Genomic DNA, 11,974 nt, shown 5'->3' with positions numbered 1-11,974 from the left:
GCAAGTCCACCAGGTGAAACTTGACCGCAGTCACCCCGGGGAAAGCCAGTCTTTAATTAATGAACTGCTTAGAGATGTTCAACCTTCGTCCCTCTCTTACCTTTTTTCTTTGCCCTCTTTTAGCTAACACCGTGTATGCGTGCCAGCCATTCCACAGAACACTGGAGATACCTGATCTTTTCTCAACTTCACAACCTTTTGAGTGAAGTCTATTTAGATCCATTTTTCAGATGAGGAAACTGAGGGTCACAGAATCCAGTGATTTTTTTCCCCCCTAAAGGCACTGAGCTAATAAACGTCGGACGGCGAGCTGAGAAATAAAATTCTAACGAGTGTCAGCCTGAAAACACTGGATTCAGGAGCCCCAGCCTCCGGGCCAACATTTCTCCTGGACACGGCTGGGGGCCGGGAGCGGCTGCGGTCTGGGGACCCAGCCCCCACGCCGCCCTGAGCTAATGGGGTAAAGCTTGGCCGGCGCCATCCTGCAAGCCCGGTCTGATAATGGCCCTGATTAAATGGCGGGGCAGCCAAAGGAAGGCCCCGCCGCCGCCAGCGCCACAGCCACGCGGGGACCGGCAGTGCCGGGGGCTCCGACCGGCGCCTGCGACCCAGCTGCAGGGACTGCGGCAGCCGCGGCCCTGGGGAGCCTCTCCGGCCTCGGCCGAGGTGGAGAGGCCGCGTGGATCCCAGCGAGGTCCGAGAGCAGCGAGCGGAGAGGAGGGTTTGCGTCTGTCTCTCCCGCGTCTCGCTGGGACCCCGACCGCGTCGGCCTGGGAGGGGTCTGGAGGAGTCGGTGTGCACCCCCAGGGCCAGTAGTGCGGTGCCGCGATCCCCTTGGTTCTTGGCCGGCGGGCCTCTCCAAGGCGAAGGTCTGGGTGGGCGGGTTCTGGGGAGAAACAACGGATCCCGGACCCAGGGGTGGGAGCGCGCCCTGCAACTCCCGGGGCTCAGTGTGTCGGTGCCTCTCCACCGCCTTCCGCCGTTGCATCAGCCTAGCTACCGCAGGCGCTCGCCCTGCGCCCGGCCCTCGGCTGGCACGGCGCCAGGCCGTGGTCGCCCTCTGCCCCTTCACAGCCAGGGAAACCAAGGCCCTGAGTAGTCCAGACGACTCAGGATCACGATGCCAGTTAACGACGATCTGACTTCCAACCGTAATAGCCAGCCTCCGGCTCTGGGGCGTTTGCGGAGTCAGCTTGCCGCGGGGGGAGGAGGCGTCCCGACCTGTGCGCCCGCCACATGGAAGTGAGAACGGTGGGCGGTGAGCCAGCGCAGACCTCTGTAGGGCCGCGAGTGCCCTTTCACACCCAGGGAACCTGCGATACCAAGTACCCTCGGAAAAGAAAAAGGAAAAAATAGGAAAAAGTCCCTTGGGCGCGCAATCCACGTGCGGCAGCCAAAGGCCTGAGCTTGGCCCACTTCCTGCTTTGCTGCGCCAGGAAGGTGTGCGCTGGACGTGTAAGGCACAGTGCCCACGGCTTGCCAAACCCAGCCCGAGGTCCCTGTGGGCAGACTGCAAAGCCAAGCAGGGGCTTCCGGGCTCCGGGCTCGCTACTTAGAAACGGATCAGGAAAACCGGGCACCACTTCTTCCTCCAAAGCAGGAAAGCTAACACGTTAAAGACAGACATTGATATGGGTGGACATTAGGATGTGGGACTGAAGGAGTAGACTCTGATCCTTCTCCACCCTGAAACCATCCATGTGCCCTGGGCCAGTGAGCTACTTAGCTTTTCAAGCTTCTTTTTCTGCTACTTTAAAATGCACGTAATAATGCTACCTGACTTCATTATTGCCAACTCTACGTATTTCAAGGCACGCCTGGCTGAGTATGTAGTAGGTCCTCTGCATTATGTACTGAAAAGCAAGCACCCAGGATTAAAACGTACATGGGTGCCCTCAAAGTTCGAGTTCATGGTTGAAAATCCAGCAGTGAGGTCTCCAGCCATTCTAGCAAAGGCTCTCCTGGTGGAGAAGCTGCAGTTTGCACACCGACAGGCAGCGGGCTGCTTCCACTAGGCTGCTCCCAGCTCTGCACCAACACACAGGCCCTAGAGAGCGGGAGTGAGAGAGCGACAGAGGCTGCGACTCTCATCTGCTGGTTTACTCCTCAAATGCCAGCCACAGTCCAGGCTGGGCAGAAGCCGGGAGGCAGGAACTCAATCCGAGTCTCCCACATGAGTGACAAGGACCGAACTGCTTGAGGCAACACTGCTGCTTCCCAGGATGCTGCATTAGCAGGTGGCTGGAATCAGGAGGGGGTGTCGGGACTCGAACCCAGGCACTGGAATGTGGGATGTAGGCATCCCACGAGGCACCTTAACCACTAAACACTGCACCAAACCCCTGCCCCAAGGTACTTTCTCAAACTTCTTGAGGACAGGGTTGCCGTCGTGGCTCTTGAACTCACCTCCATGATCAGATCTGATTTATATCATCACTAAATAGAAGTCTTTTTTTTTTCCCCAGTTTCAGGGGTGGCTTGTAGTTAATGCCGGGGAAGTCCTTTGCCCTTACGTGGATGGTGCCCCCTCACAGACACGGTTTGGTTGTCACCCCACAGCAGGCTCTGTCCCCCGGAGCACAGGTGGGGGTGTAACTGGGGAGAGAGCTCAGAGCAGTGCTAGCAATCAGAGGGACGGTGGGGGAGACCTTGGATGGCGTCTCCCCAACAGGTGCTCTTCTACCAGAGGAAAGACACTGGCCAGCCAGCTGTGGCTGCTTTTCCACCGTCTCCTTTCGTTTGAGTTTGTTTTTAAACATCTAGCCCCCTGCCTGCGGCCGGGGCACGGGGCCACCAGGACTTCATCCCTAACGGAGGGGATGCAGCCTCTATCTGCCTTTCTACCTCCCTCTCCATGGTGGGGTGTGCAGGTTCCTCTTTAATAGTCCAGTGCAATCCATGCTTGCGAAGCTACGTTCGCTACAGATCCGTGTTGGAATCCCTCCTCTCCTGCTCGTGGTCATCCTACCCCGGTGCAGTTCTTAACCTGCCTGATCAACTGGGACCAGGATGACAGTCCAGGATTCCCGAGGGGCGCCCAACGACTCAGCAAGGAAGCAGTTTAAACTGCCAGCTTTGAAAGTTAAAGTGTACGCAAAAAAAAATAAATAAATAAATAAATAAATAAATAAAAATCAATGTACAAAATGTTTAAACTTAAATTCGCTGCGTCCCTCAGCAGCTGGGCGGCTGGGCACTGGCAGGCAGCGACCACCCCCGAGGAGGATTGGAGAAGCGGGGTGGGGAGGAGGAGGAGGAGGAGGAGGAAGAGGAGGACGAGGAAGAGGAGAAGCAACGAGGTTGCAGGGTGGGAGAGACTAGGTCTGGAGTCCATGCCCACAGGGCAGAAGAGATTTGTCTTGCCGTTTAGGAATCACTTCGCACTCAACGCTAGCGCTCAGATTCCCCCAGGCCAGCGGGAGGCCGGGGCGCACGGTCCCGTGGGGGACAGGCGGGAAAGCGAGTGGCTGCGAGGACCAGCGAGAGGACAGCCCTTAGGGCGGTGCCGTGATCGGCTTGTGAGGCCCGGCGCGAGGGGAGCGTCAAGCGTGGGAACGTGGGGCAGGGGGCGCTGGGAGGGCCCGTAGTTCGCCTTGCGGGGGTTCCCACGCGGACTCCCGGGGCCCAACCCGGGAGGCTGAGCGCGCCCACGGCTTATGAGAGTCGGAGGCAGGGATGGGTAATCGGAGAGCCGCGAGCTCGGCCTGTAGACGACGTCGTCCTGTGCCCTGTACCGATCCTGCCCCCAGGCCCAAGGGGCATCCCTTTCCTCCGTAGCGCAGCGGGGAGTGAGTGCGGGGGCCCGGGCAGAGCGCGCGCGAGCTCCTCCGGGGGCCGTCGGTGACCAACTCCGGCCGCGCCCCTCGCAGGGCGAGCTCTGGACTTGATCATCAGAGCCGGAATCGGGTGTGGTGCCTCCAGGGTCGGCTTGCGGCCTGGGCTGGAAAAAGGTGCTTTTGCGGGGCCACTGGAGATCGAGAAAACTTATTTTCACCCAGGTGTGCTTCCTGCCAAAGGCTGGCCTCGGCGGAGGAAAGGCTCAGACCGGCCGCCTCGCCGCGCGCTCCTTCCGGGGCACGGGGTCGTGCGCCGCAGCTCTTGGCACGCCCCAGGGGACGCGCCGTGGCGGCTGCCCCGCAGGCCAGGGGGCTTCTGTCCTGTTTGTAAACCAAGTCGCCTTTAAAGGAGGGCGGGAAGGAGAAAAGGGGACGGGAACTTGGGCTCTGCTGAGAGCGGCTGCCCGCGTCCTGAGAAGCGGGGCTCCCGCTCCCTGCTCCGCGGCCCGCCCCAGCGGCGGGGCGGCGCGCTCTTCTGGGCCCCCGCCGGCCGCCCCGCCGCGGCTCTAGCCCTGGGCTCCTGCGGAGGACCGGCGAGACCTGCGGGAGCCGGGTCCCCGCAGCTCCCAGCGACACGTCCCGCGTTAGCCTTCGTTAAGCCAGGGATCGATCGATGGCCCAAAGCAAGAACCCGATTGCTTCGTGGGCAGTTTTCGGAGTCGGCTAAACTTGTGAGATGAGGATTTGAAAATGCGGCTTGTGTGGGGAAAGATCTCCCAGCCTTCATAGAACCAATCTCCCTGTAACGAGCTCAGACGAATAACAAAGTGTGACATTCCTAAGCTCCGAAATTGAACAACAAGTAAGTAACGGTCCAACACCGCCCGGTGGCCTTACCCTCTGGGCACGTTCCAAAACCACACCGTTCTGTAGAGAGACGTGTCTATGCCGGCGAGAATTTGCAGCTCAGAGATCACATGAGTATTCAAATGCGGATTAAAATGCTGTAGTATCTTTTACTTATGCTGGGGTAACTGGTGTTATTTATGTGCTGGGTATTTTCCGCAGATTATCAGACTAATCCACAGAGCAATAAGCGATTGCCTTTATTTTAACGAAGATGATGAAACCAAAGCTTTGAGTGGTGTGGTAACCGTTAAAACAAAGTCTCTGGGCTAAACCCTGTAAAAGTCAGAATTCATAGCCTTCTCCCAAGTCCAGTGCACTGTCCAGCACCAAAAATCAGACAGGACTTGCCTAGGGGTGTGTGTTAATGTGACTGCTTTGTTCCAACTCCCCCACCCCACCGGGGTTGGTATTTTACCTTTTCTCACCCACTACCAAGGGTCTGGGAGGGACCTGAGAACCTAGCTGCCCAGAGTCCCAGGCTTGGAGTCACCCTGGGACTCCCCTCTCTGCCAAGCCCTGGCCCCTGGGTTTTTATAGCCCCATATTGATTAGCAAAGGCAATAAATCTAAGGGGAGGGACATCGTGCCCGTAATAATGTTGCAGCATGTTTTACTGCGGTGTTTTCAACACCACGGAGATGCATCGTTTATGGACACCCAAACAGCCCGCCTGTGGCGATCCCTGCTCGCCACCTGCCTCCTCTGGTCTGCTCTGCGCTTCCTGCTTCATATTTTACCTTTAATGGGATGAACTTGGGGGGGGGGGCGGTGGTCCTGCCACAAACACTAAGAACTGGGCTAAGGCCACGTGGACACTTGGAGAGACGGTGGAAATGGATTTGTTGCAATTCGGTTTTCCACTTGCTCCCTCGGTTTTTTGGAAAATGTCCCTCGTGATATTTTTTCAAATTACAATTTGATCTGTTAAGAGAATTAAGAAAAGACAAGATTTTCCTCTAGGCAGAGATACAAAAGTATGTTTTCTTTTCATCAAGGTATAACTCCACATCTATGTTTTGAAAACAAAATCCCTGCGAATAAGATTCACCAGGCACAGTTCACAAGAGCCATGATATCCCCATCTTCCTGCCCCTAAAAATCCCACACTTCTGGAGGGAAACCTCCTGTACTGGAGAGGGGAGAGTAATCAGCCTGTACCTTATGTTCAAAAGAAGGAAATATCACCGTTACATGGGGAAGGTGGGAATAGAGTGGGAGGGGCTGGTGTGGGTCTGGGTTGTCCAAAACCAAGGAAGGATTCAAGAATAGGAACTGATCCTCACAGGCTTAGCTGCTCTTCCCTAACCTTGGTTCAATCCGAAAGTCTGCTGCTCACAGCCAGCGCCAGCTCTACCGCCAATGGTCTCTAACCAGTTCAGCTGGGGCTAGGGCCAGCGTGTGACCAGGGCCAGGGCCCCCAGTGCGAGTCCTGCGCTCCTGTCCGCCCCACGAGGCCTGGTGAGGAGGTAGCTGCTGCGCCACTGGGGTCCCTTTTTTTTTTTTTTTTTTTTTCGTCCTCTCAAAAGCTAATGGAGAGATGGGCTAGCCTAAGACCCAAAACGCCTAGGACACAAAGACATGTGCACTTGGTTAGTGGTATCCGAAGACATTTTTGGTCACCTGTATCCGGCGCCTTGGTCATCCACATGATGACCAAAACGGGCTCAAATCACTCTTCTCAAATATCCTCATTTTATTGGCGTATCATTGTTCTGAACTGCTATTTCGACTTTTAGTTTTTTCCTCGTGACTTTATTCCAGGAACTACGGGGTGCCGTGGGAAATGGGAATTTTTTTTAAGAGACCCACCAAGAGGCCCCTAATGCCAGACCTACTGGCTGGAGTGGAGAGCAAATATTTACATGTACAGCTTGAGTGTGTGTGTCAGCCTGAGTTTACCCGGCTCCGAGCGAAGCGGATTACTCCGCGAATTCGGAGAATTTGAGTTATTCAGGCCGAGAAGGCCGCCAGGACGCCCCCCACGAGGCCGTGGGAAGTCCTGGTCGCACAGGCAGAGGCTGCGTGTCCGCCTAGCCCCGGCGCTGCCAGGCTCGCCCTCTCCCGCCGCGCGCCGCGGGGTCCCCGCAGGGCGCCGCACCCTAACCCTCTCGGGTTCCTCTCGGGAGGGTCCTGGGACGCAGCGTCCTTTGCCAAATGCCTGCAGCTCTCCCTCGATTTATCTTTCTAGGGACTGCGTTTTTCCAGGCTCACTGCAAGGAAAAAGACTCTGGGGATGGGCGGGTAGGGGGAGTCCCAGCCCGGGGACCTGCCCCGCGTTTGGACCTGGCCGCTTGGCGCCGGCTTTCCGCGCGACTTTCCCCTCTGCTCGGCGCTTCCCGACTTTTCTTTTGCAACTTCGAGCTCTGGGTTAGAACAAGAGCTGCCTGAAGCGCACAGCTCCCCGAAGCTTCCTCTGGTCTTACGCCCGGGTCCCGGGTCTTAGGCCGGCGGACTAAGTGCCCTCTCCCGACAGCGCGGCCCGCCCTCCTGCCCCGGGACAGCGGGCCCAGGCGACAGTGGCCGTGGAAGCTGCGCAGGTGCCCGCTCTCCCCGCGCAGGTGCCCGCTCTCCGCGGGCCTGGCGACGCGCGAGGCCACACGGGCGCCGCGCCCTGGGCGCGCCCTCCCCTCCCAACCCGCGGCCCCGCCCCCGGCGGCGGAATCAGGAAGCGGTGACGTGTGGCGGCGCTGACTGGCTGCGGGCCGCGGGGAGCGCCGTCGCCAGCAAATTAAGGCGCCGGGCGGCGAGCGCCCGAGTGCAGTGTCCGTCGCGCCCGGACGCGCTCTGCACCCCCGCGCTCAAGCTCCCCGGCGGCGCTCGGCTGGTGGCCACCTCCCTGCAGCTGGAGCCGCTCTGGCTGTGCCCTGCAGGGCAGGGAGGAAGGTCGCGGAGGGGGTGCCTCGGACCCTGGGCTGGAGACGGCTGATGCTCGTTTCCTGCCGAGCGCCCTGGGGCTTGCGCACCCTCTCGAGTCCCCGGCCGGTCCCCTCCCTTCCTCTCCCGCTAGCTGGAGGTGTCCGCCGCTCCGGGTCGTTGCGCAGGGGGAGAAGAGAGGCCAGCGTGCAGCCCAGGGGAGGTTGGAGGCCACCCTCCTGGAGTCCCCGTCTCCGCTGTGACCGCGTCCGCTGAAACTTTGCCCTGTGGTTCGGGTCTTTGTCTCCCCTGGGGAATCTGGACGGCGGTTCGGGAGACCCCGTGCCTGGCCGGGACCGCGGGCTGGGGGCCATGGAGTTCACGGCGTCGCCTAAGCCCCAGCTCTCCTCCCGAGCCAACGCCTTTTCCATCGCTGCGCTCATGTCGAGCGGCGGCTCCAAGGAGAAGGAGGCGGCAGAGAACACCATCAAACCCCTGGGTAAGTCCGGCTTCCTGGCTGTCCTCTGCGGGCAGGACGCGGGCGTGCTCCGCTCTCTTCCGTCCGTTTGTCCTTCGGCTGCGGGCGGCCCTCCGGGCAGGCGGCGACAGCGGCCGCCTATCCCGGCTCGTGGCGCTTCGGACCCTCGGGCCGTGGCCGTGGTCTTCGGCCCAAGGACCCGGCGCGGGCTTGGCAATGTTCTTGGCGGTATCGTATCTCCTGTTCCAGCCGCTCGTGCTGTTTGGGCTCCGCAGACGGAGTCGGGTGTGTGCATGTGTGTGTGTGTGTGTGTAAAAAATTTGAGATTAAAATTAAAAAAAAAAAAACACTCAGGGACAAATAACACTTTTAAGACTCAGCAGGGTTTATGGTCCTTGTAATGACTGCCCGAGCACCTGAGGGCAAGGAGACTGCAGGCGGCTGTGCAAGAAACCAGTTTAGTGTTACTTCTGAGTCGAACAGACTGAGCAGAGTGGGCTCCCTGACACGCTGTCCGGTAAGCGGCTTCCCCCCGCATGGACAGAAGCCCCAGATCTACCGGTAAAACATCGTCTTATAAGTATCGTCATTTTCAGTTGATGGCAAAAACATTAACCAGGAAGCATTTCCCAAATTCCTCAAATTTTAGTTCCACTGTTTACGTAACAACTTTTGCCATTTATAGAAGACAGGCGGCGGCTCAGCGGGACGGGGGCACAGTGGTATCTCCTTAGCACCCGTGCCTGTGTGGGAAAGAACCTGCCTTGGGTCGGTCTAACACTCCCTGGAGAATTGAGGGAAAAAGAAGGGTTCTGGTCATTGACTCTTGGGTCGCCAGGAAATAATGATTACACATTCTGATCATCTCCTCTGCCTAACATAGTGAAAAACACCAGGCAATTTTTCTCGTTGAATCTCCCTAACTTTTGCTTCTCTGTATCTTTCTCAACATATTACCTTATTACATTCAAACAGTAGTAACATAAAAGAGGAAGCGTAAGCGCTTTTTTTTTTTTTTAATAATAGAGAATTTAGGCAGAGGAAAGAGAGAACTAAAATCCCTGTAGCAAATTGGAACTGGGGAAAAGGAAATGGAAAGATCTCCAGAAAACAGAGCGTTCAAGCCTCACCTCCGAGGCTCCCACGCCTCTTTCCTTGTTCCTGTCACCTGCCCCCACCTAAATCCAAACCAGCCAAAGAAGCGGAAACCACCAATCAAACCCCGATTTTTCAGAAGCCAGGGATTACCAGTTTGCAAGGTGTGCTTGTGAGACTTCCCAACACCGGGCAGTCCTACTTAGGGAGCCCTGAGTTCTCTGCCCATACCCCCATCTCAATTTGGTACCAAGCAAGAACAGAGAATTTCAGGTTTAAATTCGTACTGTAAGTGAGAATTTCATACTGGGGAAACACCAGCTCTGACTGTACTGTCATTTTAATGTTACTTGAAATAGCTCAGTTTTTCAGAGGAGAAACCACTTTCTAAATTCTGAATAAAGCCGTTGCTAGCTCGACACCTCCTCCACTTCAGGCATATGCAATCTGTGACGTGCAGTCCATCCTCTGGCTTTTGGGACTCTGAAACAGCTGCCAGGTACCCTGGTTCTTTATGTTGCTGGCCAGTTCAGCAAGGCATGGCCAAGGATGAAGAGCCGAGGGCTCCAGCCGGAGAGACACCTGACGGTTCTCTTAGGAGAGGATGGATATCTTTGATAACTCTATGGGGAGGCCAGGTGTCCAGTGTGTCCTGCCACTGCCCATTTAAACCTACAATATCTGCTTAAAAGAACAACCTCAGATCATTAAAGCCTCCCATCTCGTTTCCTTCCTCTTCTTTTCCTGCTACCCACTCTGGGGATCAGGGAATTTGCCTCTTTTGGTTGCTGGAAAATAAGAAAAATGTTAAGGCTTTGTCCTAATTTCCTGCAGAGATATGTGAATATGTTTCTGAAAATATTGAAGCAAGTTAAGGCTGTGCAGTGGTCTGATTCTGATTCTTTGAATTGGACAAACGACGAGGGTGACACTCTGATTGTTCTTAATGTAAAACATTTCTCTGAGTTGGGTTATCATTTCGTACATGTCACAGATGCCAGTACACATCACAGACATGCACATACATACATTTAGAACTTGTTGTGACTCCTTGAGGGCACTTGGAACCGAGTTGTTTGGAGATCAGCTTCACATTGCTGATTCAAGTAGTTTCTTTTTTAAGGGATGGAAGATAATTGGAACAATTACAAAAGTCCCCTGTATTCTGTCAAAGTGACTCGTGGAGTCTGAGGCCGTTATCAGCAGTGGGGGAGAATGTTTGCTTCGCAGGCCATGATGTCCAACCCAGGGGTGGATGGCAAAGCCCTTTCCTACTTCAATACGCGGCCAGTCGAGGATGGCGGTTGTTTCCCTCACTTCCGGGACCTTTTAGAGAGAAAAAAATGAACATGCACCACCCCTCAAGTAATTGGTCTAAGCCTGTTCCCCAAAATTGCCCCGTGAGCTGTCCCCAGGATTTGGCAAGCTGTGTGGTAGTGTCTTTGCCGAGATCTCGGGCAGGGAGGGACATCATAGAATTGTTCTAATCTGAGTCTTGGTGAACCCAGGGAGCTGAGAGCCACACACCTTCCTTAAACCACATCCCGCATTTGTCCAGCCCAGTGCAGCCCTTTCTGCTTTCCCTTCACTGCCCTGGGCTCCACAGATGAATGGCTCTGGCTTGTCCAAGAGGCAGAACTCGAACTCAGCTCCACCAGCTGTAGTCTAGAATTCAGGAGGGATACAGAGTCACTTTATCTTTCCTGCTCACTGCCTTTCCCATTCTCCAATCCGATGTTTTCAATCCCTAAAGTGAGTTCCAGTGGTAATGGGGCACAGAAACGTAGTTCTAGACATCCACTCATCCGGCTCAGTAGGCAGGCGCAGGGCCTGTCACTCCACGGGAATCCCGCCCCGCTGGAGGTCCTGAATATCGCCTCTTCCAGGCAAAGCAGGTGCCTACTTGGGTTATGCTGTGCTCCTTCCCGCTCTGTGTTTGCCCGACAGTCCTGGCTGTCATTCTCCCTTCTCGTGGCCCCCAGAACAATTTGTGGAGAAGTCATCCTGTGCACAGCCCCTGGGCGAGCTGACCAGCCTCGATGCACACCCGGAGTTCGGCGGCAGCGGCGGCCCGGCCTCCTCCTCGCTCTGCACTGAGCCGCTCATCCCCACCACGCCCATCATCCCCAGCGAGGAAATGGCCAAAATCGCCTGCAGCCTGGAGACCAAAGAACTCTGGGACAAATTCCACGAGCTGGGCACCGAGATGATCATCACCAAGTCGGGCAGGTAGCTGGACCCCCGCGGGCGGCAGGAGGCGGACGCGCCGGGAGCGCTTCCGGACGCTGGGGGAGAGCTGGCTGCTTGCTGGTCTCGGGGCACAGACCCGGCTTCGCTCAGCAGGGGTTTCTTTCCAACACTTCGCCTTTGGAAAGAACTGCGGGGGCAGACACCCAGCCCCGCCGTTTGCCGCCTCGGGATCTGGCGGTGGAGAAGGGCTCGGGTGGGATCGATCGAGCGGCGCGTGAGTGCGCGCCCGGGTCCTGCTCCCTGCGGCGCCAGGGGTAGCAGAGCAGAATCCGGATCCGAGGGGGCCCGGAGGCGCTGGGCGGGAGGTGGGTAGCTTCCTCTTTATCGGCCTTCAATTTGCAGACTGCTCAGCTCCCCTTAAAAAAGCGAAAACCGAAGCTTGGGCAGAAGAATGAAATTCGAGACCATCACTTACTGGGTAGGAAGGAGGGCGGGCTCCCCGTGGGGGCCGGCACCGCTGCTGCAGCCCGGGTATAGACGACCTGATAGGCCGGGAACCCAGTGGCTCTGGCGCTCAGAAATCCCCCGCAGGGTCTCAGATACCCATTCTTGCAACCCCCGCCGTTTTGTTGTTTTGTTTTCTTGCTGGAATGCGTGGTCTGTATGACACATG

General features: G+C 56.8%; 1 protein-coding gene across 1 annotated transcript in view; it reads left to right on the top strand.

Annotated features, from left to right (window-relative positions):
* Positions 1-7,567: 7,567 nt before the first annotated feature.
* The window catches only part of TBX20 (T-box transcription factor 20), a 58,524-nt gene continuing 54,117 nt past the window's right edge, over positions 7,568-11,974 (top strand). Inside the window, exons 1-2 of the mRNA XM_062178913.1 lie at positions 7,568-8,037; positions 11,094-11,340. Coding sequence (XP_062034897.1) covers positions 7,911-8,037; positions 11,094-11,340 — 374 coding nt within the window. The 5' untranslated portion in view covers positions 7,568-7,910. The remainder of the gene's footprint in view (positions 8,038-11,093; positions 11,341-11,974) is intronic.

This window comes from Lepus europaeus, chromosome 20 (genome assembly GCF_033115175.1).
Source record: "Lepus europaeus isolate LE1 chromosome 20, mLepTim1.pri, whole genome shotgun sequence".
Lineage (NCBI taxonomy): Eukaryota > Metazoa > Chordata > Mammalia > Lagomorpha > Leporidae > Lepus > Lepus europaeus.
Note: the sequence above shows the minus strand (reverse complement) of the source record. Positions and strands in the feature narration are given on the sequence as shown.